Raw genomic sequence first — 24,463 nt, 5'->3', positions numbered from 1 at the left:
AATTGCATTTCTTACAGAGTAATATTGACTTCTTCCCCAAAGATTCTGGTGCAGTAAATGATGAACATGCGGTGTGATTTCATCAAGATATTGCCACATTTCAGAAGAGGTATGCAGGAAACTATTTTAGCAGATGACTTCTGGACTGTCATAGGCGTTGTTCCCAAGTATGTGTACAAACGTCAAGCCAAACGAAAGCGGTCGTCTTCTGAATTTATCTCTGAACAAAATATCAACTTCAGTACTTCCAGACTGTCAATGAAATGTATCAATGCATAACACTTAACATAATTCAAGTAATTATTCACTTAAAATTTGTTATGCCGAATCTTGGAACATGGATGCATATTTAGTCAGTAAGTTATTTATAGAAAAATGCAGATTACTTTTTCTAAAAACTAGAGCTAAATATCTATGAAGATGATGATATTGTATCATTACGTACTAAAATAAACATAACTAACTCAAAATCATGGAATTTACAAAGTCTCACTACAAATTGGTTGTTCAGTTGTAACCTCCCCCTCACTTATCGACCTTAAAGACAGTGAAAAATTAAACCGCGTGTACATAATGGAAATTTGGAAAAAAGCAATCGTCACCGAAGTTAACCTGTCGGTAAAGAGGGAGGAAAGAGTTACATCTAAATGAAAGGAAAAATGCAAATGAAACTGGTGGAAATTGATTTTGAAAAGGGGTAAAGTTAATAAAGAAAGTAAATGTGCGGCCGTTACGTTAACAATCAACTAGCGGTAATTAGATATTTGAGATTTAGGGGAAATTACGGCCGCCAGTCCTAAGGACAATTACTATAGTAACTGAAAAAGAAAGGTTATTACACATATAATTAGCACTAGAAGCGTGGCAACTGAAGGTTGACACGTGTAGTGTGAAAACTGAAAGTTTGTCAGAAGTAATAAATTTCGCTGCACTCTGACTTAATTTAGCAAAAGAATTAATGAAACCGGAAAATCGAAAGTTAATTTAGTGACTGAAGTTAATAGTGAGCTTTCTTTCTGAAGCACATCGAAATACAGTTAGTCTTGGACTACCTCAACAATCATTTCTAAAGCTACTTGAATCTACGCAATTTAGAAAGAAGAGATTTAACTTTGAACTTGAATTAAACGATTCTGAACAATTAACAATAGTAAAATTTAGTACGTACCAAGCTGAGCTGCAGTCACAGGTAAGCTAAAATACGGTAACAAAACTCGCACTCTTAATTTGTGCTTGTGTAATCTAACTATTGTAGCCAGCTATGAATACTTAAAGTGAACCTTGAAATTAAAGCATTGAAATGGAATTATGCTGGCGTTTGAATTTCAACGACACTCGGGTTCATTTCGGAAAAGGAAGGGACCCTGCTTGGCAATGCAATTGGGACAATGAGCAACAAAGGTTCATGCTAAGTTGCTGTAATTTTGCGAGGCAAATGGAACAATTTGAAAAGCTGAGGTCTGCCATACAGTTCTGAAACTTTACGTGCTTTTAGTCTTCCATGTTGGTTGATTGAAGGTTTGAAGCCGTCGATCGAGGAGGTGGCGACAGTCACTCATTGTCGGCCGTCGCTGTTGCAGAAGCTGGATGTTGGTGCGCCTTCTTCTCGACACGGTCACCAGGCGAAACGGGCTCTTGATATGCGCCAGCTAATGCTCCCCGTCCGCGACACCATGTCAGAAACTATCATCGCAAGTCGAGCGCAATTACATGCTGCTAAATCCCGAAAGCGCGGCAACTCGCGGGAGCGTCACTCAACACACCTGCTCCACTCGCTACTCCCGCCAGACTCCGACTGCTCTGCCCGCGCTCCACGCGGCAGAGTTAACACTACCAAAGATCCTACACACTTTGATTCTTCACACGACCTATCGATGTAATCGTTCGATAGCAATTTTCCCTAGGCAAGACCCAGCGTAGAAATACAAATAATATTTACGAAACAAACCAATTATACATCGACATAAATGCATATATATATATATATATATATATATATATATATATATATATATATATATATATATATATATATACAAATAGTAAAACAATTACAATATACGAAGACACAGAGATGTTATATATTCAGGTAACAAAAATAAGGAAAACAAAGTTATAGTACAATAGATGGAAATAGGAGGATATGCATTTCCGGCGTTACACAGTGTAATATGTACGTTCGTTCATAGAAAAGAAAAGACAAATGTCTGATCGATCTGGAGAACTGTTTGAAAACACATATGTTTTACACATATTGTCTGAAGTAGTAGAGGCAGTGATAATGTGATATACTTCCAGAAAGCGGGTTGTAACCTGATTTTTATATTCCGTAACTGAGCGGAAGACCTCTATTTGCGTAAGTGACAACGGAACAGATATAATACGTTTTGAGAGTTGATAAACAAGGAGTCCTGCCCCCTTATTAATTTAAACTTGTGAAAGCAATTGCGTCATGGGTCCAGTAATCCACTCATCAGACAAAAAGGGGTCGGGTGACGCACATTGATAACTTTTGTGGAAAGCTTAAGTGCAAAGCAACTAATTTAATGTTGATGGCTAATTACTGTAATAAGGTATGTAGCATGGTTGCTGAAAAGAGGACCGTATATTGTAACATCATTCATAGAAATATATCATCTCTCGAATATTTCGCACGGCAGTTACCAGAAATAGCATTTCATGCAGTGTCTCAGACAATAAAGTTCAAAGTTTAAAAAATTACATCGATTTTTAAACTGACTGGTTCGAGACGAGAAACGAAGTTTTGAAAAGCACTATGAGGTTTTTCTTTAACGAACGTAAACAATTGACAGCCAAAAGTAACAACTTAAATTCCTAGCAATAACCGCAAACATTGAGCGCCTTTCTCAATGCATCTAAGCCTCGCTGCCACAGTCAAACACTCCTATAGTCTGTTGAGTACTACACACAAACGACTTATTTAGACTATTAGGATTGAGATCGATCTTGCACACATAACATTTTCGACGTAGCGTTATCGCTGTCGATGCCAACACGTATTTAGTTCACAACAACTGTGTCTCGTGCGTTGCTCTTTCAAGATATCGTACCACCTAATATATTCACCTCTCACCGTTGGTATCTTATCTTAAAACACACAGTTTAGGGACTTTTGCCATCTGAATGTATTCGGCGAAACCTGTAAGTGAGGAATCAAAGACAGAAGCAATAGCTGAATAAACATGTTAAATAAAGAAACAAAAAACCGGATATTAGAGATTCTTTCACAGGAGACCGAGGAGATATATTTGCTGATTCGTAATATGTGTTGAATTATTTTGAAAACTAACTGCACTTCAATTTATATTCATTGGCAGAAATTAGTCATTACATCTTATATCACTGAACATCGTTATTAGTAAATTATTATCATCTGGAAATAAACAGTATGTCCGCAAGTTTAGCTCTATGAAAATTCCTCCTTACAAAATTTATATTTAGTACTTAAAAATCAAAAGGGATAAAGGCTGATACGTCCCTTTCCTGTGTTCATGTATTAGCTAGGAAGATTTGCAGATCCAAACTACAAGTCTTCTCTAAATACGACTTAGCACTCTCTGTAAAGCTAGTGCATGCTGCACATTACCTTCCTTAACACATTCCAAGTCAAAGCAACAGCATTCCGAAATTAGCCCACCTCTTTAGTACACACGTCGGCTTCCAACCATGCTCGACACCCAACTCTCTCTGACACGCGGACTGACTGCTTGACAACAATATAAACTTTGGAATCCGGAGAACCTTCTTCATACATGCATTCTCGAAAAGAGTTATTTGTGGCGAGTATCACAAACTAAACTTACGCTTCTCATGGTGTAAATCCTTTCAACAGACCTTTAGTTTAGCGAGAAGAAATTTCGTGTACAGAAAGCCAAGCAAGTTTCTCTTGTTTAACGCCAAGGAGAAACTTATTATCGCTTAACACGGTTGACGTTTGTCTTATTTATGGTGGTTCGTGTAATACTTTTAGCTAGTTTTTCAGCAACCGGTTCCAAAGGCTAATCGTTTTCCAGCATATATCTATATTTTGGTCGGTAGAAAACTACTCATCTCCCTGCTGATCAATCTTCCATGTTGTCCATGAACCTTTTTCCGTTCTTAATGTTTCGTCAAGAGCTGCACTGGACATCTTCACAGGCGTTCGGAGTTTCACTGAGTCTTGTTGGCAAGACGGCACAGCTCTGCACGAAACATTAGGGACGAAAAACTTTTATAGACCATGACCTTATAACACGGAATATTCATCGGCTGTTAAGATGTCAGGTTTTGGAAGACTTCATTATTAGAATACACACATCACACGGGGCTTAGTGGCCAGACTGATTTAATATTTTTTTTCATGAGTTGGGTGGGGTTCCGTGATTACATTTGGATACAAAAATCTTATACTTGCGGCTAAAATATTTGCCTCGACATTTCCCCCAAGTGGTGCCCTATTTTTGTGAGGATAGTTGATTGCCATGGCGTGCTGAACCGCCGTCCTAATTGCGAATTGCGAGTCCACTTTGCTGATCACTAGGCCACCCACCTCGACCACTTCATGTGAGTATCATATTGTAGATGGTGGCTTTATTACTGTGTGATCAGAAGGAAATGAAATGTACTACATGTCCCTTTTTCCTTATCAGCAGATAATAACACTCTTGCCTGGTAATATTCTGCTCCCTTATAGTAGATGCTACTATTTCCCCGATTATTTACTACAGGAGGAGTCTACAGATCATTAACACAAAGTGAATTGAAAATAAACCACAGAAATTTTCGATAAAAGACGACATTTGCGAGCTAATCCTGTCACATAGATTAAAACTTAGATAACCCATTATTTCGGGTTGTATGCTCAGCTGTTATCTTGCTGTAAGACAAGACATATATACATGTGAGACATTGAGAAACGAGTGAGAATGATAATCGGAAAAACCGAAATGAACTTTGGGAAATGAGAAGGTGGTAGCCATAAGAAGTCACGTAATAGGAACACGAGGCAACCCGAGAAAACTTAGAGCGTTTGCGTTACTAAGATCATGACGCTATTGTACTGAAAACATCGTAACTATACCTCACTGAGTCTACAAATGCCTGCTTCCAAATTCATGGAAGTCTACACATGTACAATAAAGTAGCGACAACTCCGGCACTATACTTATAACTGCCAAGGGGACCCTCAAACTGTAAATCACGGATTTTGATGCGCTTTACTTATGTTGTAGAGGCACTTACCATTTTTTAGCGATGTGCCTTGGTTTTTGAGAAAATCGATTTTGAAGTTCATTGCGTGCTCTACTTATCCTTGACATTTCATTGATCCTGAGGAAGTCAGCGTAGCGCAGCGGTAAAGGTTCACGGCTACTGCACTGGAGGTACCGTGTTCGAATCGTGCTCGTGTACTTTTTTTTTTTCAAAATCGACCGAATTTTTCAATTTTATTTCAAAGAATATCAACAAACAGTGTAAGATGTGCGAAATTAAAAAGACATATTCAGTTATTAATTTTTTCTGTCATACAATATTATATAATCTTATTTTTCATCGTCCGCATGCTTGATGTGCTAGAACAATATTGTGGGTAACTCTTATCATAGAAACAACCGAAGTACACATTTTCGCAGCACCACGCGCATTTTCTGAAAGCAACCATCTCATAGGTGCATGGTTTCTTTATGAGCGATAGCGGAAAACACAATTCTTTTGCATTCAAAAAGTTTCTCTTTCATTCGCAAATTTCGAGGCAAACCATGCGTATCTAATCATGCTTTCAAAATTAGGTGCGCTGAATTGATGTAGAATTAGCGAATGTAATTTTATTGAATCTTCGCTAGAAGCCATCTCCCTTTTGTCTTCCATCAAGTCGGGAGCATTCAGACTAATTTTCGTGAAAGTTTTCTCCTGTCGGTAAAAATAATCATAGCAGGGCTGGCAATAAGGTGGGACCACTTTTAGGGCGCAGGTAGTTAGGGTACAAACCCCCGTTACTAGACGGATAGGTCTAGTGTGCAAGGACTGCTTTGTGGAGAGCGAGCGCTCGACATGGCGCGCCATTCACGGAAGCGCGTGGCGCGCCCGCGCGAGATTTGCAACGTGTCGGTGGGATGACTCCCCCGCCGGGATGGCCACGTGGCCCGCAGCTTGGGGCATTGTTTGGTTTTTCGCACATTACGCGAAAACTATGTAACTTACGGTGAAGAGCGATGCGGCAGTGGATTGTGGTCAGCAATATGCAGCTTCTGAAAGATCGATCATCATTTTAAGTCACGAGACGCAAGAGTTATGGTAACTTGAAATTTTTTTAGTGTCACAAATACTGAAAAAATAATAAAAATAGTAAATAACAACTTACACAGCTGAGCGAACGCTCATTAAAAACGTCTCGTCATAGCGGATCGAGTGCTGTCGTCGTATGTTAAGATTCATAAATAATTAAGCACGTAAAAAGCAATAAACATTGATGGGAAATTGTTTATAAAATTCAATAGAAACGTCATGACGTAAAGAACGGCGCTATATAATATTTTCGGTGGCACCACATGTATTTTAAACTAATTAAGTTATATTATCCACTTAACTTGCAATAGTTTTCATTGTTTGCAAATTATTATTAACATTTATCACCCATAAATAATTAATAATTACAGATATGAAGATTTTGTCAGCACAATGTGTAGATCGCTATAGATTACGTCTAAAAACAGTGCTATATGCAGTTCTACGTTAAAACTTTGCAGCACAGATGCAAAAAACTAAAGCTTGATTTACGAACGATAGAATAATCCTAGAAATTCGTGTAACATAGTAGATAAGATGTACACTTTTAATGTGGTTCCGATGGTGTACTTATTTCTGCTGAGGGATGTATGTGACATAATTTGTAACCTTAACTGGTGAGATTGGTACTTGCATAGTCAGTGGGGGTTGACATCAGAGCCTATATAAGCGAGCGGCCATCTTGCCTAGGGGGGCGGGCAGTCGTTGGGCAGTCGTTGGTGAGCCGGGGGGCAGTCGTTTGGCAGACGGTGAGCGTGTGGGTGGCGGAGTTTGCCGGTGGGTGGCGAGCAAGCCCCACTTGTGGGTGGCCAATGTAGTCGCTTCAGTAAGAATTTCTCGCGCCGATTTATTTCGACAATGAGTACTTCAAATTCCTTGGTCCTACGTTCCCATCGGAGGCCGGCGTATTTCATGCTGTCGCTCTTCACCTGATTTACTTCAGGCTCTGCGGACCGTGAATTCAGCGTGAAGTTGCTATAGTCACGAACACTCATATTTTGACCTCTGTTGACCGCTCCACCAAAGCTTTGCGCGGCTTTGTCGCATGTTTCACAGAAAACGGGAAGATGGATATTTATCAACAGGCGTACAAGATCTCCGTCTGTTTCCCAGTACACCAGCATGGAGTCGGGGTCAACCACCCACTCACTGTCACTCATCTTAAGGCAGCTGGAGGCCACGCCGCGTTACTGCTTTCACAGAGCTTGAGCCGCCCTAAGCTGCCTATTGTCGCTTCCCTTCGCCGTTCCCCAGCCGGCCACGGTCAACTCTAAATGTTTCCCAGTGGTGAACTAGCGTCCAGTAAATCGACTCGTTTCCACAACGTTTTCATGGCGTGTGAATTACTTTAAAACCATCACCCGACATTAATTATTCCAATACGGCCATACTATACCCTCTACAAGATGCATTGTGCCTTGTCAGTCATTTTTTGTTCAGCCCTATTGTTCGCTCAACGTGAGTTAGGTGATCTTTAATGACTTCATGTAAGGGGCATAGTTCTTGCCATCTTACAGTTTTCCCCTCCCCACGAATCGATAGTGTACAAAAAAATTTTCTGTCCCACACACGGAAGAATTACAGAACGCAAAAATTCTTCGTACAACCGTTTCGTGAACTTACCGGATTCCGTGCAGGACATGACTACATTTCTGTATATTCCAGGTAATTCGTCTACTCATTTTTGAACGTTAGGACCAAATTTTCTGGGCGGTTCTTGTATACATAAAAAAACATATGGGAGCAGGATTCTAACACGGTGCCTCCACCGTGGTAGCCGTGAATCTTTACCGCTGCCCTACGCTGACTTGCTTGGAATATATGTAATGTTACGGGTATACAAGGTGCACAATGAACTTCAAAATCGATTTTCTCGAAAACCACGGCCCGTCGCTAAGAAACCGGATAGCCAGGTACTCACGGTAAGTGCCTCTACAACATATTTGAAGGGCATCGGAATCCATGATTTACAGTATGGAGGGTCCCCTAGTGACTGAAGACTACCTACCGTTTGGTATCTGGGGATTGTCTCTACGTGCTTTGTAAACTCTGGCGCAGCAGAGCAGTGTGCGTTCTCCGTAAGAAAATGGTTATAGTAGCCATCTTAAGTGGAGGTGGGAGTGAAATGGTTCTTGCTGCTTTTGGCTGGTGGGGTACCTCAACATCCGGGTGCTCTTGATGGTGAACACTGAATGGCGCCAATTCTCCCAACGTGGGTAGAACTGATGCCATTACGTGTTGGCATGGCTGAATTTCAAAGTAACAGCCTACAACTTCTACATGTGTTGGCAATCTTGATAATTTTCTGAGTTAATTCACTGGTGGACACGAAAATTACTCTTCCATACGATGGAACTCTACCCAGGTGAGCTATCACTGTATCCAGTTCCCGGGGTAGGTAAAATTGCTTCTAATACATAGATTAACCCATTAATTTCATCAACTTTTAACAGGTTTATAGACCCGTGAATAATATCATTGAAATCGTGCTTATTTATGCTATTTCATTCTGAGATTCGACACATCATTGTAATTCAATTAAACCCAATTTCTTTGTAAGGGTAACCGGCTGTACAGCCGCTGAAACTTCTTCGCGTATTTCACACGCTTTAGAAAAATCTCTACGTTATAATATTTTCTGTTTTTCGTAAGTTATGTACTGGTGATGCCATCCGGTGCTGATGTGTCTGCCAGGTGGTGTCGCCTGTCGGGAACTATGCGAACTGCATGCTGCTGCACAATGTTCTGAATCTAATTTATAAATCAGACGTACTGAATTAGGTAACTGGAGTGTAAAGCTGCAAATGATTTAAATAGCACTGTGAACAGTGTTTTGATACGAAAAATATTTATGAACTGTGACTTCGCGCAGATGATCAGGAAGGTCACTGTTAAGAAGGCCAGTGCATGCCCAACTCGTGATCTGTGCCTCGAGAGAAATGCGCTGCACACAGAGCGTCTCCACAGACTGTCCAGCTGAAGAGCATGCCCATAGCGCCCAGCGCATTGTTGGAGAAGATGGGTCCACATGAGCCTGTGGCGGTTACAGGAAAATGCTTGTGCCTTCGTTAACATGCTATGAGGAGACAGCACCATCACCACCACAATTGTTTTATAAGATTTTAAACGATTTAGCCGCATTCGTTTTAACTAATTTTTGTACGAGGGTATACAACCTCGCCGTTCAACGCACACAAGCACTCGCACACCGCATATTTCCGTAGTTGAGTTTATTTTAGGACAACTAACTCTTTCTAGCAGATTTTCTTAATTATTCTATCCCCGAAACACATTCAGTTTATCAATAAAATCGTCTACGACTTCCAGCCGCGTCAAGTGGTTAAAACACGACTAGCTTATGATCGGCTATCTTCGAGTGGTAAATGACTGTCTGGTCGCCATGGCCTCGCCTTTACATAGCCGCGCTGCTCACTGGGATTGTTTCGGCGTGCATCTTTCGCGCTCACTTCAGCCTCACGATGGTACATTCAGTTTATCTTCGCACCTGGAGCATAAAGCGACAAGGACCTGAGAACTTCAGACAAACTACTATCTTCTAACCGTACACGAAGAAAGTTAATTCCAGATATTCGTAAGAGCTGTATAATACCCCACAGGTCCTGGTTGCAGGAGTTTCTTTTCATATTCTAGTACTGGCGCTTGTGCTGAAAATGAAAACCGTTCCAGCTTCCAAAATACCTCGAGCACGTTCACACAAGTGAGAAGTTACAATTAATTTTTTTCCTCTCCCGCTGATTCAGATGAGACTTCCTGCGGTTTGCAGAGAGCAAAACATTTACCCTTGAATAAACAGGATGTCACATAACAAAATTCGTCTGAAAGTTAAACAGTTGCGCGAAAACCATTTACAGACTAAAAGCAAAGTTTTACCAATTAAGAAAACGAGGTGCTTTCTGAAGTGCAGTGCAAGGTATTTTGAAAACTTCAATGTATAACTTAATTTGTAGGGAGAGATATACTGGAAAGAAAAGAAACACATATTATCCATGTAAGTTCTTGAGTGTTTGAGATTGATCTACGTACATTCTGGTTATTGGATGCAAATATGGGACTTTGATAATCAGTTCGACGTAAGGAAACATTTTGTTCTTTTACTCTGAGCTAATCTAAATTCCTTGGAACAACAACCAACTTGTTATTGAGAGAGGACTGTCTGGGAAAACACAACCAGTTCAAATGGTATTTCACATAACACTACACTGATAAAGATATTATGACAAAGGACCCGCTAACATTCACTTGGAAAATATTCTCTTTTTAATAACAAAAAGAACTTATACAACGAAGCCAGATAAAATACTGAACCGAATAATTACATCTGCTATGTCATCCCACAGCGACGAATAAGTCGCACTCATTTTTTTCTGATGCTGTAGGTGACAGAAGGGAGACTACAGCATCTAAAAACGACACAACAGCCAATTGTTTGTTGAATATACAAATAATTCTTTATCTTTCAGTATTAAAACTGGTTTCTAAGTTGACGGAAACATGTGTAACTGTATAAACACTTTACATTTCTTTTCATAAATATTGTCCTGTTGAGTCAGCAGTTCGGTTGTGTCACCCGCTGAAAATGTGCTTGGCATCTTCTTTATGATATGTACATGGCTGTGTGGTGTGATCAAAATGTTTCGGAGACATCCAGGGCCAAATCTGCAGCGCGGGGAGAACACACTATGCAGAACTTTAACCTCCTCCACCTCGCGGCAAATAGAGAACCGTCTATATGATAACCATGAGAAACTTTTCTAAATGGGGTGTTCATTCCTCTGGGAAACATGATTCGTCGAAATTAATGTTACTCTCTTACATGAAAAACAGCATCAATAAAATTAAGAATTAGGAAGTAAAATTAAAATCAGTAGGAGTTACTGCTGAAGTTCATTTATTTACAATCGGTGGTCTGCGTCGCTCAACAACTGACTTTCTGGAATTTTGATCTATCGATTTCAGGGCGAGCGTCGACCTCTTCCCATATCTGGTTGACCAGATCGTCACTCGGATTCTCGGCAGTGGTGAAGATGAAAGTCATTTCATCTGAAAAAATTTAGAAAAAGAAAACGTCCCCTTCAGCTCTTTGTACATCAGATGTAAATTATACATCAAATTCAGAAGATTTAAAGCTACACAGCAGGAATTTCGAGAAAACAATACAAAGAATATGTGTAAGTAATTGATTAATTATGTGGTTTACTTTTGCTAAAATATGTATCGTAGAATAAGAATACTTAATCAGAATAAACCTGTCTATATATCGCCTGAAAGAAAAAGAAGTACTAATGGTCGGATGTTAATATAATTTTGTACATGTGCACACAATCAGCGAATATGCAAATAATTCCCTGTGACTGATAAAATGGCACCAGAGTGTATTACTGTTGATCGTGTTTAGTGTTGTCAAGAAGATTGATGGGCTACATAAGGAAGGACACATAATCGTGTAACACAACGTTATCAGCAGCTATTGTACTTTCGGAGGGCCTCCATATGGATTTCTCTTCAGTCGTCAGGTCGAATTGTACAACTTCAAAAATGGGGGCCCGGATATTGGACTGCATGAGAACGTGAGAGCGCGCTTAGGCTGATGACAATCAGGAGTCCAGTCAACCAAATCTGACCGACACATGTGAGCATCACCCATCGTGCAACTGGAGTATCGTAATTCCTTCATATTGACATCTGCGGTCCGGAAACAAGTAATGGATCGCAGTAACATTCTGTTTCGTCTCGCGCCATAATAGGCCCTACTAGGGAATGAGAGTCCCATTCGTGGGCTGCCGTTAAATCCAGAATACGAACGGCTGCGTTTGGAGTGGTGATGTGAATGGGAACCACGGACTGCTGATCACTTACGTCTTGTTGTGTTTCACGACGAGTAGCGGTGCTGCACTACCGCGGATAAACATTGTTTGCGAATATGGCGGCGATCTAGGGCAGGAGTCCCAGTCTCCCAACGTTTTGGAAAAGTACACCAGTGTTACGCTTCGCGTCGTGATATGGGGAGACATCGGGTACGAATTATGGTTACGGTTGATAGCGACTGAGGGAACTCTGACGGCACATCTAAAAATCATAGACATCTTGCGTCCTCATGATTTGCTTCTCATGCGACAGTACTGTAGTGGGATTTTTTTTTTTTTTTGTACGACAGTGCTTTTTCGCACATGAATGAGTCTCTGTAAATTGTTTGTGTTAGACTGCAGTTCTCTCGTCAACAGCAATATCCCCAGATCTGTCCTCAATAGAATATGTGTGGGACAGCTTGGATGTTTACTTCGTCCCAGAGTCAGTACCCAGACTATCAATGACCAGTTACAACAGTGATCACTCATCTTGCCTCATGAGGGGATAGAGCTGCTTTATGCCATCTTTCCCAACGGAAATATCAGAGAGGGTTCAATGGCATATGGACAATTGGGCTCTTATTGCCAACTTCTTATTCAGTATGACAGTACTCAAATAGTTTACTCCTCCGCTCATGAATGCTTCACTTTCTTTGTCCGGCAGACTATTTACGTCTACGTCTCCACTGGTTCTGATTTTGTTAGTTTCCAAACTAAATATCCTCTATGAAAAGTGTAAACTTGGTACAAATGCTACTGAGTGATATCTCATCATTTTACCCATCTTGAAATAGGGTGTAGTAGACACGATGTCCATTGACACATCTCTTTACAATGCACGCAAAAAATCTTTTGTCATGGTGTAAATACGTCCAGTTTCATGTTGACAGTATGACGTTCCATCTGTCCTCAAAAAATTTATTGCAGCACACTGCCAATACAAAATATAGTGCGAGTCTTATTTCATGAACCTTGAGAACCTATTCTCTCTCCACATCAAAACTACAGAGTGTGCCTAGGAAAAACGTGTGTCTTCACTCAAAATCACGAAGTTCGTATAGCGATGATAATGTGAAATCCGAAAAAAAAAAACAGTTTCACATGCGAGTTTACCGAGAGTTGTTCTGCGCTGACATTATTCGCAAATGAAACAGAAACCGTTAATACGCTAGTAGTAGCCTCCGAAAAACACTGCAAAGTGGATTAAGAAGTAGAGAAACAGGCGTCAGCAACCATTTATTTAGTCTTCAATATCTGAGATCTTACGAAGTTGCAATGAAAGTTGATTGTTGGCGCATAATAATGGCAGACACAGCTAGTGTCAGCATAAAAAAATATGTTTTAATACAGTTTTCTCGCCACTAATGCTGTAAACCGAACTTTTCTACCTTTCTTTACTACACGGCATTAGTCCACTAGAAATATAAGAGCTAACCACGCTTTTCGTACCTAACCTTCAACTGATTGCTGTACTTCTGTCAGATTACTCCTTAATTTTGCTGCTTATGGGTTGTAGATAATGTCTGACAGATTGATTAACTGACGGATGATGTACTATGTCGAAAGGCAGTTTCCTTATGTAGACTACTCTTCCAAGTTTATTCGTGAGTCAGCGAATACTGTTGAGTAGAGAACGATAGGATTCCTAGAGTCCTGAACTACCACAAATAACCTGAGCGATGTTGCCAACACCTACCTCCACCAATAAACATTGTTACAGTCTCCTGATTAGTACAACTGAGAGACATATATGTGCAGCTTACCGCCACTCTCCATGCAGAAGTGTTCAATGAAGATGTCCGCGCTTCCATAGACAAGGTTGCGTTCAGCAGTCAACATTTCACCGTCTGGAATACACCGTGTCAAACTGATATTAAACTCATATATAATATTATGAAATTAAATACGATACAGCTGAAAAAGTATCATAGACAGACGTAAGTAAGACATTCTTACAGTTTTCTCATCGCTGTAGAGCAATAAATAACACATTACTGTTAGCAAGCTCTGAGACAGATACTCACACGTGCCGTAGTAGGTACTGTGAAGTCTGTTTCCATCGATAGTGACGTCGGCAGTGACAGCAGCTCTGAAACGATGCGGTCATAACAAGCTTTAATCTTACTGCAAGGAAGTATACTAACAACTATGTACATGCAGTGTATTATGTATATGTAGTATACTAACAAATATGTATTAAAGTAAAGCGAATTTAGTAGTAGGTAAATTTCTTTTGCTTATTACTGAGGAAATATAACGTTTCTAATAAGTACACTATTGTACCTTAAGGGGGAACTTCAAGTAGTTATTTGTCTCCAAGGCTCTCAGGACATATCACCACAGGTAAAAATATTATCGCGTAACAGTGATTAAAAATAGTTTTACATCTTTCTCTTTTTTCTCAATATTATTTTTCTCTATACCACCTTATTCATTCCAACACAATTAGCCAGTCCAGAAATTGATGACGACTGATGAAGTGTACTTGGTAACCAAATGAAGAAAAATGACGTGATCTACTGTTATCAAGATGAATCTACTCCATAATGTGGACATTTCGGCCTTCGTATCGCAGGTGACAGGCACTACAATATGTTTCGTTTGTACAGATTTCTCAAGCGTCGTAGACGTCATCTCTAGAACGAAAAACGAATCATGTTCTGGAAGAGTAGGGATAAAATTTTTGTAGTGACGTGCTAAGATCTTCCCCATGGACTACCTCCTCAAGGTTGGTGGGGAAGTTAGTGTGCCTTAATGTTCGGCTGAGCTACGCTGACGGGAATAATGCTCCTGGCAGACTGGTCAATTTGTGAGATTTCAGATAAAGTGTAGTCCCTCTCTGGGAGGAGAGGGCTTATCTGATGTTAGTTCCATTTACTAGTGTCAGACTTCTGCGATGTTAGGCGTCGAAGCCCGATGTTGTCCTTCACTTTCCTTTCCTTTGAATAATGGGCGAAAATTGGCAAAGGATCTGAGAGTCTGTTCAGGCTGCCGATACCCGTTCAGAATCAAAACTAGGAGAAACATCCACTGAAATTTGATGAATGATTCAGATCTTGAAGAATTCTAGGCAGCTCAGCCTACAAACCCTACTACTTCCACGTCCAAGAAGATGTGAGTGGCGTGACCCCTACTCAATGCTTAGCGTACAGTGGCTGTACCTTATGCAGTCAGCGGGAGAGGATGAAAGATTCGATTTCTGGCGCCTTTAAATAACAAGAACATGTCGGCTAAGGGAGATAACCCCGAAAGAAAATACTGCTCCTCCTAGGAAGGGGGTTGAGCAGATGGCAGGCAACCAACTCTCGAAAAACACTCACTACTCCTAATACCCCAAGGAGCCTCGGAAACACGATGCCCTCGAAGGTCAATGTCAGAGCCATGAAAAAGGACAAAAGGAAATGGATCAACGGATTTGTCAAAGTAGCAATCTGGAATATCACAGGAATTTCTCAAAAAGAGATAGAACTAGCAAATATAATGAAATATATGAATATCGATGTTGTAGCAATTACAGAAACAAAAATGAAAATGAGAGGTAATAAATATGGGGGGCGATTACATTATGTTCTGCAGTGAAGTCGAACAAAATGAAAGAGCGGACAAAGGTATGACATTACTCCTGCGTAAGAGATGGAAAAAAGAGACCAAAGATTGCATATACACAAGCGAAAGAATACTCATAGTCACAATGAAACTGAGAAGAGGCAACGCCACCAATATAAGCATATATGCACCACAAAAAGGAAAACAAAGGTGACTCTGTCACCTTCTATAGAGAACTTCAGAAGACTCCGAATAAATACAATGCTACTGATCAGATTATTACGATGAGTGCAGGAAAAACCCCAGTAACGAATGAGTCAGTAACGAATGAGCCTTTTGCAGAACAGGTATGTAGTTAAAATGGAAAAACACCAAGAGATTTTGCCACATACAGTAATCTAAAGATAAACTCACTTTTCAAGAAAAGAGATATGCGTCAGTATACTCGGGCCAGTGGAAGTCTTAGACCAATAACTGACACCATTTTAGTAGATGATAACCTAGTGGGTCAAGTAAGCGATACAAGAGTTTATAGAGGACAAGATCTAGGTCATATCATTTTCTCCATCATATATCCATCAAAGAATATGACAAAACAAATAAGTAACTAACAAGGTCAAAACGTTTATAACATATCCTTGCTGGAAGAAGACAGGATCAAACATCTTTACCTAAGCTGATTGAATAAAGATCTAGCGAACTTGCAAACTAAAGATAATATAGAAGGAGAATGGCAAAATCTAAAGAACGTGATAAGCAGAGTAGCAGAAGAAGCCCTCTGTAAAAATCAAGGAAAAGAAAGGGCCTAAAAATTTGGAATGAGCATATAAGAATAGCTGTTAAAGAAAAACAGGATGCATATGCGAAGTACATTGACTATCCCACTGCTGAAAAGACAGTCTTATAAATAGAGAAGAAATATAGCTAAATGTGTAGTCAGAAAAGCACACAAATATCATTGGGATATATTTATTTTTAAGATAGAGAATGATGTTCACGTGAGAAAGAAATACCCTAAAAATAAGGTTTTATAAACTTTAAACACAACAGAGAAGGAGAAGATACAAATAAAGAATATTTAAGGAGAACAGTGGATAAAATATTACAAAGCATAAATGTATGATGATACTGAAACTGATACAATACATAACACGGGATCAGATGAAACGCACCCTGACGAAGTAAAATCTGCCTCAACATCGCTTAAGAACAGAAAAGTGGCAGGAGAGATGGTATTAAAGCCGAATTGCTAAAATATGGAGGAATGACATAACGACTGATACGTCTCTTAAACCAACTTTGGAAGAGAAAAAGTATCTCCAAGCACTGGAAGATTGCTAGAGTGATATCAATTTTCAAAAAAAGGAGGCAAAAGCCTATGCAGAAACTATAGAGAACTAAGTTTACTACATTCAGCAAACAAAATATGTGCTAAGATTTTAAACAAAAGACTTAAAAACATATTGGATGCAGTACTACATGAGGAACAAATAAGTTTAAGGAAGGAACGTGCTAAGATAGCTGCAGTTTTTATTTTACAACACGTAATACAAAACCGCAGCGAATGTAAAAAAAAAACTCATTGTTTTCATCTATCTTAAAAAAGCTATTGACAATGTCGATAGACAGAAACGGTGGAAGACAACGACGAATCGTGGATATCCAAAGCATCTAATAAATGAGATAAAAAGTATATATTAGAACACAACTATTACTCTAGATCTCAACGGAAAAGCGTCTAATGAGATACCAACTAACAAAGGAGTACGGCAAAGCTGCTGTATCTTCCCAACTTTGTTTAACATTTACATACGTGAAATAAAGCTAATAGGGAAATAGAATTTCAAAAAGGTATATACCTAGACAGGACGAGTCTTTTAAATAACTTACTATATGCTGAAGATGCAGTGATCCTAGTAGATAAAGAAGAGGACCTTCAGAAAGGAATTTAAATACTGCAACAAATAAGTGCGAAAGTTGACTTGAAGAAAGCAACAGAAATAACATTGGCCTTCATGGGGAAAGACACACTAGAACCAACATATTGTTAGTTCAAAAGATTTTAGAGCAAGTAAACCACTTCAGTTACCTAGGATGTAAAGTGACATTTGGCTATAGCAAATATATAAAAATTAAGCTCAGTAAATTTAGTTGTGTATGTGGAACAATTAACATAAATCTTAACTGGAAAACTAGGAAAGACACTCAAATAAAATTCTACAAAGCGGTAGCAATCCCCGCACTGCTGTATGGAAGAGACACCTGAGTTGTTACCAAAAATCAAGAAGCCGTATTCAGACACAAGAAATGAAATTCCTAAGACGAGTTAAGGATTGCACAATAGAAGACAGACCAAGGAGCCACGATATTAGAGATGACCTAAAAGTTTTCAGTCTAAATGATAAACTGTAGAGTATAGGAGAAAACTGAACGAACACCAAGAGAGAATGGTGAGTAACAGACTAACAGGCTAAAAAAGATCAGTGCCGAGGAAGAAGAGCTGAATGATGACCCCTGCAATTATGGGTACCGCAGCAGGTAACATCGCCAAACGCCTGTACAGGAAGATCACGGCAACGTTGGGTACCACTACAGGAAACTTCGCCTATTACCCGAAGAGAGGATGATGAAGAAGAAGACATAATAAGATATGTTTTCCGAAGGTTTCCTAGATCACTTTGGGCCATCGTTGCCATGAGCTCTGAGGACTTTACTACAGGTTGTACATTTTACATGCTTCTCTCTCTTCTAGAATAAAAATCTATAATTTATATTCATTTGCAGCGTGGTGTTGAGGTAAATAAAGCCGGCCACAAACCGAAGTAAGGAAACTTCAATGATTTACTTGGAAAGGTGCTGTCGGAAGCGGTATGCCCTTGCCTTAACCCGACCACTCAACGTTTGGAGCCACAGGTAGACCTGCTCTACAACAAGGTGCCCCAATCACAGTTAAAGTTGCTGTTTTCCAAGTTAAAAAGGTTTCCCGACCTGCGCTTCAGCAATGCTCATGAAAGTAGAGTTGCGCTGTGGGCCATGAACTATGCTGGATAGTTCAGTAGGTGAAGTATTTGCCCTCGAAAGGGAAGGATTCCGGTTTCGAGTCCCAGTTTTTCAGTGAGTTTTGTTCTGCCAGGAAGTTCCTTTCAACTTGTGGTCTAGTGCTTAATCACCCAGCCAAATGTGAGGCAGAATCACTCATTAGCTGAGTCGATAGTAAGAGACTCCCGTCACCGTAACAACGGACGTCGTATACAGATCAAGTGTGGAAGTACTCACGATGGATCCTGGCTGAAGGCACCGCTGAGCGTCATCTGGTTAGCAGCCGCGCCAGGGTCCTGTGTGAGGATGAGGCAGCCCAGGGGGTCCAGGACTGTCGAAGAGTACCGGTACTGCTGGTACCACTTCTTGTGGGCCTGTGGACGAAGCACAACACGTCTGCTGTAGTTACAATGTCTCGCTTGATTTTAAAGAACGTACAACAGCACTCGCAACTAATTCTGGGGCACTGAGACATTTTTCTGTAGTTCACGTACTCTGTAGGATTTAGAGAGCCCACATTAAGGTACTCTGCCATAGAAGAGAGGAACAATGTGCACAGTGGACTGTGTTCCACACTACAGCTGAAGGAAGTGCAGATCCCACATTAAGGTACACAGCAGTAGATGATGGGGCGAAGCGTATTGTGTTGCTTTGCACGTGGCCAAAAGCAGACTGCCAGGTGACGGGGACTCACCGTGGTGACGCTGAAGGTCTCTGTGGAGGCGTCTGGCAGGGTGCAGGTGTCGGCCAGAACTGCCCCAGCGAACAACAGCGGAACCAGCAGCACCATGGAGGAAACCATCATCTGCACAACAAAAGGCCGCCACCTGTGAGAATTTCGTACTGCAGTCCTGGAAAATGGGTCAGTGAATGCGCTTAAAGTGGTTAATATTTAGGTATATTCTACTGCTGCATATTCGTTTAAGAACTGATATTAGAATCGGCTCAATGCAGTTATGAAAGCGGGCGATGAAGCAAACGCTTATGCGAGAAAACTTTTTCTACAGAACTTTTGTTGCGAAGCTATCGCGTCTGTCCTCTGATATAGCGGGAACCGTTTTCATAGCCAAAGTCTCAGAAGCATGACTACGTTCAATCGCGATTTTTGCCTATAATGCGAATATAAACTGACAGTTGTAACGATGTAAGTTGCTTAATGACCATTCATCCTTCAGAATAAATTTCCCTCTCAACAGTTTTATAAAAAAGGAAAACATCGAAAAATACGTTGAAACACATTTTCATGAAATATGTTTGAAAGCAGTATACGAGTTTATTTTGAAGTCTGAATTGGTGTTAAGGCCATTTGAATTGGCCTAAGAGCTATTTATATTGTGGCAGCGGTCACCTGATAATGGCACAACTGGTCGATATCACGATCATGAGTGAATATAATTACGGTCCAGGGGCAGAAGTACTGTCAATCTGAAAGCATTATTTTGCGCGACAGCATTCGCCCCGGAGGTAAACAGTTACTAAGGATCCGAATTCACGGAAGCGTCCTTGATTAAATTTCTAGCATCTCCGCGGTGTCTCATGAGGTATACCCATGTGACACTGCCTGTGTCGATTGGTTCTTCTCATAGGGATGCTAACTTCAATGGCCCCATTGGGGTTACTCGAGAGAAATAGAATCTGTGCCGGCATTTCTCCATACCCTGTCTTACCATCAAAAAAAATATGTCTCAAATCACTACAAGCTCTACGCTGGACATACACACTTCAGACAGAGCATAACACTTCACGGCAAGTCACCTTCGCACAAGAGGTAGGAATTCTAGGCTGGTCTTCAGTATCGTCTTGTATTCAAGTTTCTTACTCCTGCAACTTCGATATTGAACTTCAGCAGGACACGAAAAGTTTGGTACCAAAGTATACTAAGAAAAATTAAAGTCCGTTCATGACAGCGAGAACACCTGTTCACAAGAAACAGCATACCTCCGATACGTGAAATGAAGTACGAGAAAAGGGCATAAACGCTGTATAAGAACAAGAGGCTGCAACTTACTGCTAACGATTGCTCTTTCGAATGATAAACTGTGAGAGCTCATTCACCTTTTTATACTATACGTCCCGAACTTTCTCTCCTGCAGCCACATGTCACTAACAGCTGAACATACTAAAGAGAATTCGTCAGACGTCATTAACAGAATGTTTGTTTATCTGTGTGCCTGTTTCGCCGTATGACCGTCAATTGTCACCTCCAGTACTTCATATTTATCTTGTTCCGACGTGCCATAAAGTGTGTTGACGTCACTCTTATTGGCACTACTAATTATTTATTTATTCGTTTCACCGTCTAATGAGCACCCGGAACCATTAGTTAGCACTGGTCTCCTTATCTTTCTTGTTCTTCTTTTCTTCCCAAAACTTCCTCATCCTTTCACTATGGGCCTGTCTTCTTTCTTGTGTCCATGCGTTTTTCAATTTCAGACGGTTTTCAGTCTTGTTTTTGGTCGTGAACTTATGAGAGTTGATTTTCTGTCTGTACGCAGTCCATATGATTTCTAGTGGGTCCGTACTGAGTTCTGTGAGGTCATTTTGCGTTTCTCTCTGGTCTGGCGAGTTGCTTTGATGATAAGGAAGATTTTCTTGGTCATTCTCGAGGCGTCCGTTCTTGCTAAATGTCCGTAGAATTTCAATTGTCTTTTCCGTTCAATTGACGTGAAACTTGTTATATTTTAAATTGTTATTCAATTCTTAATTCGTATCCACATAATGTTCATATTATATGAGTAGTATTCTTATGCTAAACTAAAATGTCCCTAGTAAGCCAGACTGTTATAATGTAGTAGATGTGGGACGTAAACGAAAGTTGGTAGGAGTGTTTCTACACCTGAAAGATGATGTCTTTTCAAATTTCGTACCAGCAGCACAAGAGTGCCGCCAGTAGGAGCACTATAAGGATGAAAATCAGGTTTGCTTTAAACACACGCTGTGAGCGTTAGTTGCCTTCGAAACTGGACAAGGTGATTTGATTTTAGTCATGAATGTCTGTAAGGCGACAAAGACGTCATTATCAACACCTCACTGAGTTTGAACGAGGTGTGTAGTAGGACTACGAGAAGCGGGATGTTCCTTCAGCGATATTATAGAAAGTGTCGGCAGGAATGTAGAATGTACAGGACAGCTGGCAGCGTTGCTCACGAGAATGTACGGTCACGAGAAGATCTGGCTCCGAACAAGCACGCGGCACTACCGGGAGGGACTATCGTCTTGTGCATGTTAAGGTTCTGGTATATCGTACTGCATCTACAGCAGCCAACTCAGCACCAGTTGGCACTACAGTGGCACAACGAACTGTTGAAAATCAGTTGCTTCAAGGAGATCTCCGAGGCAGGCGGCCTGTAGAGTGCACTTCACTGACCCCAAACCACCGCCATTTGCAACTTCAATGGTGTGAAGTGACAGCTCGTTGGAGAACGTGGTGGATGACTGGTGTGTTTGATGGTGAGAGCTGGTTCTGCCTCGGTGCCAGTGACGGCCGCGTGTAGGATAGAAACATAGAAACAGACCAGTTGAGGGCCTGGACGTACCTGTCTGCGTACTAGACACATTGGACCTACACGTGGAATTACGGTCTGCGGTGAGATTTCGCATGATAGCAGGAGCATTTGTGGCAACACCACACATCCTAAGTGCAAATCCGTTCGTCAGTCTGGTGGTTCGAGCTTTTGTGCTGCCATTATTGAACAATATTCCAGGAGCTGTTTTCCAGCAGAATAACGCTCGCTCACATACCGCTGTTGTAACCATCATGCTCTACCGAGTGTGGAAATGTCGCCTTGGCCTGTTGGATCACCAGATCTGCTGACAATCGAGTACGTGTGGGATATCATCTGACGACAGCTCCAGCGTGACCCACGACCAGCCTTAACCGTCCCTCTATTGACTGGCCAAGTGTAACAGGCATGGTACTCCAACCCACAAAGTGACACCCGGCACCTGTGCAGAACAATGCATTGAACATTCTGGCGATTACATTGGTTACTAATGCACCCGTATTTCACATTTGTAACGGCCTATTTCGCGCTTACATTAACCTGTGATCTTGCAATGTTAAGCATTGGAATATGATACCTACACAAATGTACTTCAGAAATATCATTACCCTAACTATTTTTTGTGTTGCGATTTCTTTCCGTCACTGTATGTATTTATGTGTCCCTGTGAGAAAAGTACGATTTCCAGCCTGTGCTTTACTCTCCAAATCCGCAACTGTATTTGAGGAAGGGAATTGTTTCTCACCTTCTGAGTACGGTTGTGTCATATTCCTTTGTCGTAACAGCGTCCACTAATGTTATTTCATGTAGAAATAATTGAAGAAAAAGCTGTTTCGGGAGTACTCTAATTTGCTTTAGCTATTTTTTAATTAGCATCTTTCAGTCTGCTATTTCCTTCATCAGGCCGCTATATCTATTTCTTATTACGTCTCCACACATACTCTCCAAAATTTTGCAGCATCTTTCAACTATTAAAAATTTACCTTATCTCAATCGTTTCTCATATCTGAAACGCTCAAAGCAGTCTAGTGTCGTGATCCATGTAAATGTTTAGGTGCCTGAAATACCGACTGGAAGTGTTGGACTCAGATCAGGGGGGGGGGGGGGGGGGGGGGACCACCATCACCTCCATGATATGCCTAGAAAAGTAATGTGGTGTTCAAACTAACCGCAGGGATTTACTTAAGGTTTGAAGTTACTTCAGTTATGAGAATGACATGCTACGTTTATGCACATATTTCGTTGTCTTACCAACCTTTCTCTTACAATTCTTTTTAATGGATCATCCCACCAAGTACGTTCGATAAACAGTTCGATTTGCAATTATGAGACAACTCATTGCACTTCTCGAGTGTCTCTTTGTAGATACAGTAAATTAGAGGTTTAGCATAGCGGCGTGCAAGACAGAGCAGTACTGCAACTCGCTATCCAGATTTGCCCAGAATAGAGGTAAGGAGAAAATATTTTGATGTTGTTATTTATTCAGACAGGGACAACTTATGTAATTCAGAGAACGTTTTTGTGATCAAATTTTGCAAAGTCAATTACTCAAGGTTTCATGTCCAAGTTAATTATTCAGGCAGTTTATGGTGTCAAGATTCTTCCAGTCAGATTGCTAACTTTTGCAGTATGAAATACTTCCCTTTTCATTTTGACAATTATTTACTTTTACACTACAGCTTCGCATACACCTTACAACAGTACAAGTTTCATTACGACAGTTCATTTATCATAGCTCAGGCTCACAGTCAGAAACAGAATACTTCGGTCCATATTTTTTTTATTATTTAGATAAATTTCATCAGTCGTAGGTAAAGCGGGTGACAGACTGCGGTTCGTTGGTAGAATACTAGGGAAATGAAATCAGTCTACGAGGGAGGTTGCTTGCATATCACTTGTACGAGACATCCTAGAGTGCTTCTCAAGTGAGCTCACCAGGTGGAACTCGTGATGCTGTGCATATCCAGAGCACGGTAGCAGAAATGGTCGTAGGTTTGTTTAACATATGAGATAGCGGTACGTAAAGCCTGAAGGAACACACTGAGAGACGCTTAAAGAAAGACAGACTATCCAGAGAGAGACAGAAAATTCTAGAACCAGCTGTAAAAGATGAGTCTAGGGCTATACTGTAAGCTCCTCAGCATATTCTGCGATTCGCTTTATAGTTGTTTGCAGAACGCGGATGTGGATGTAGAAGCAGAAATTAATTCAGAAATCAAGAAAGAG

The 24,463-nt window shown here is 40.6% G+C and overlaps 1 protein-coding gene across 1 annotated transcript; it reads right to left on the bottom strand.

Annotated features, from left to right (window-relative positions):
* Positions 1-11,174: 11,174 nt before the first annotated feature.
* Positions 11,175-20,758, bottom strand: LOC126198737 (uncharacterized). The gene is made up of 6 exons (XM_049935274.1): positions 20,673-20,758; positions 19,429-19,539; positions 18,972-19,108; positions 14,174-14,238; positions 13,913-13,996; positions 11,175-11,343 (listed from the first exon to the last, which is right to left on the bottom strand). Exons 1-6 carry the CDS (start codon positions 20,706-20,708, stop codon positions 11,219-11,221), a joined length of 558 nt encoding a protein of 185 aa, XP_049791231.1. The 5' UTR covers positions 20,709-20,758; the 3' UTR covers positions 11,175-11,218.
* Between the last annotated feature and the right edge of the window lie 3,705 nt (positions 20,759-24,463).

Source organism: Schistocerca nitens, chromosome 8 (genome assembly GCF_023898315.1).
Source record: "Schistocerca nitens isolate TAMUIC-IGC-003100 chromosome 8, iqSchNite1.1, whole genome shotgun sequence".
Lineage (NCBI taxonomy): Eukaryota > Metazoa > Arthropoda > Insecta > Orthoptera > Acrididae > Schistocerca > Schistocerca nitens.
This window is presented reverse-complemented; position numbering and strand designations above follow the sequence as displayed.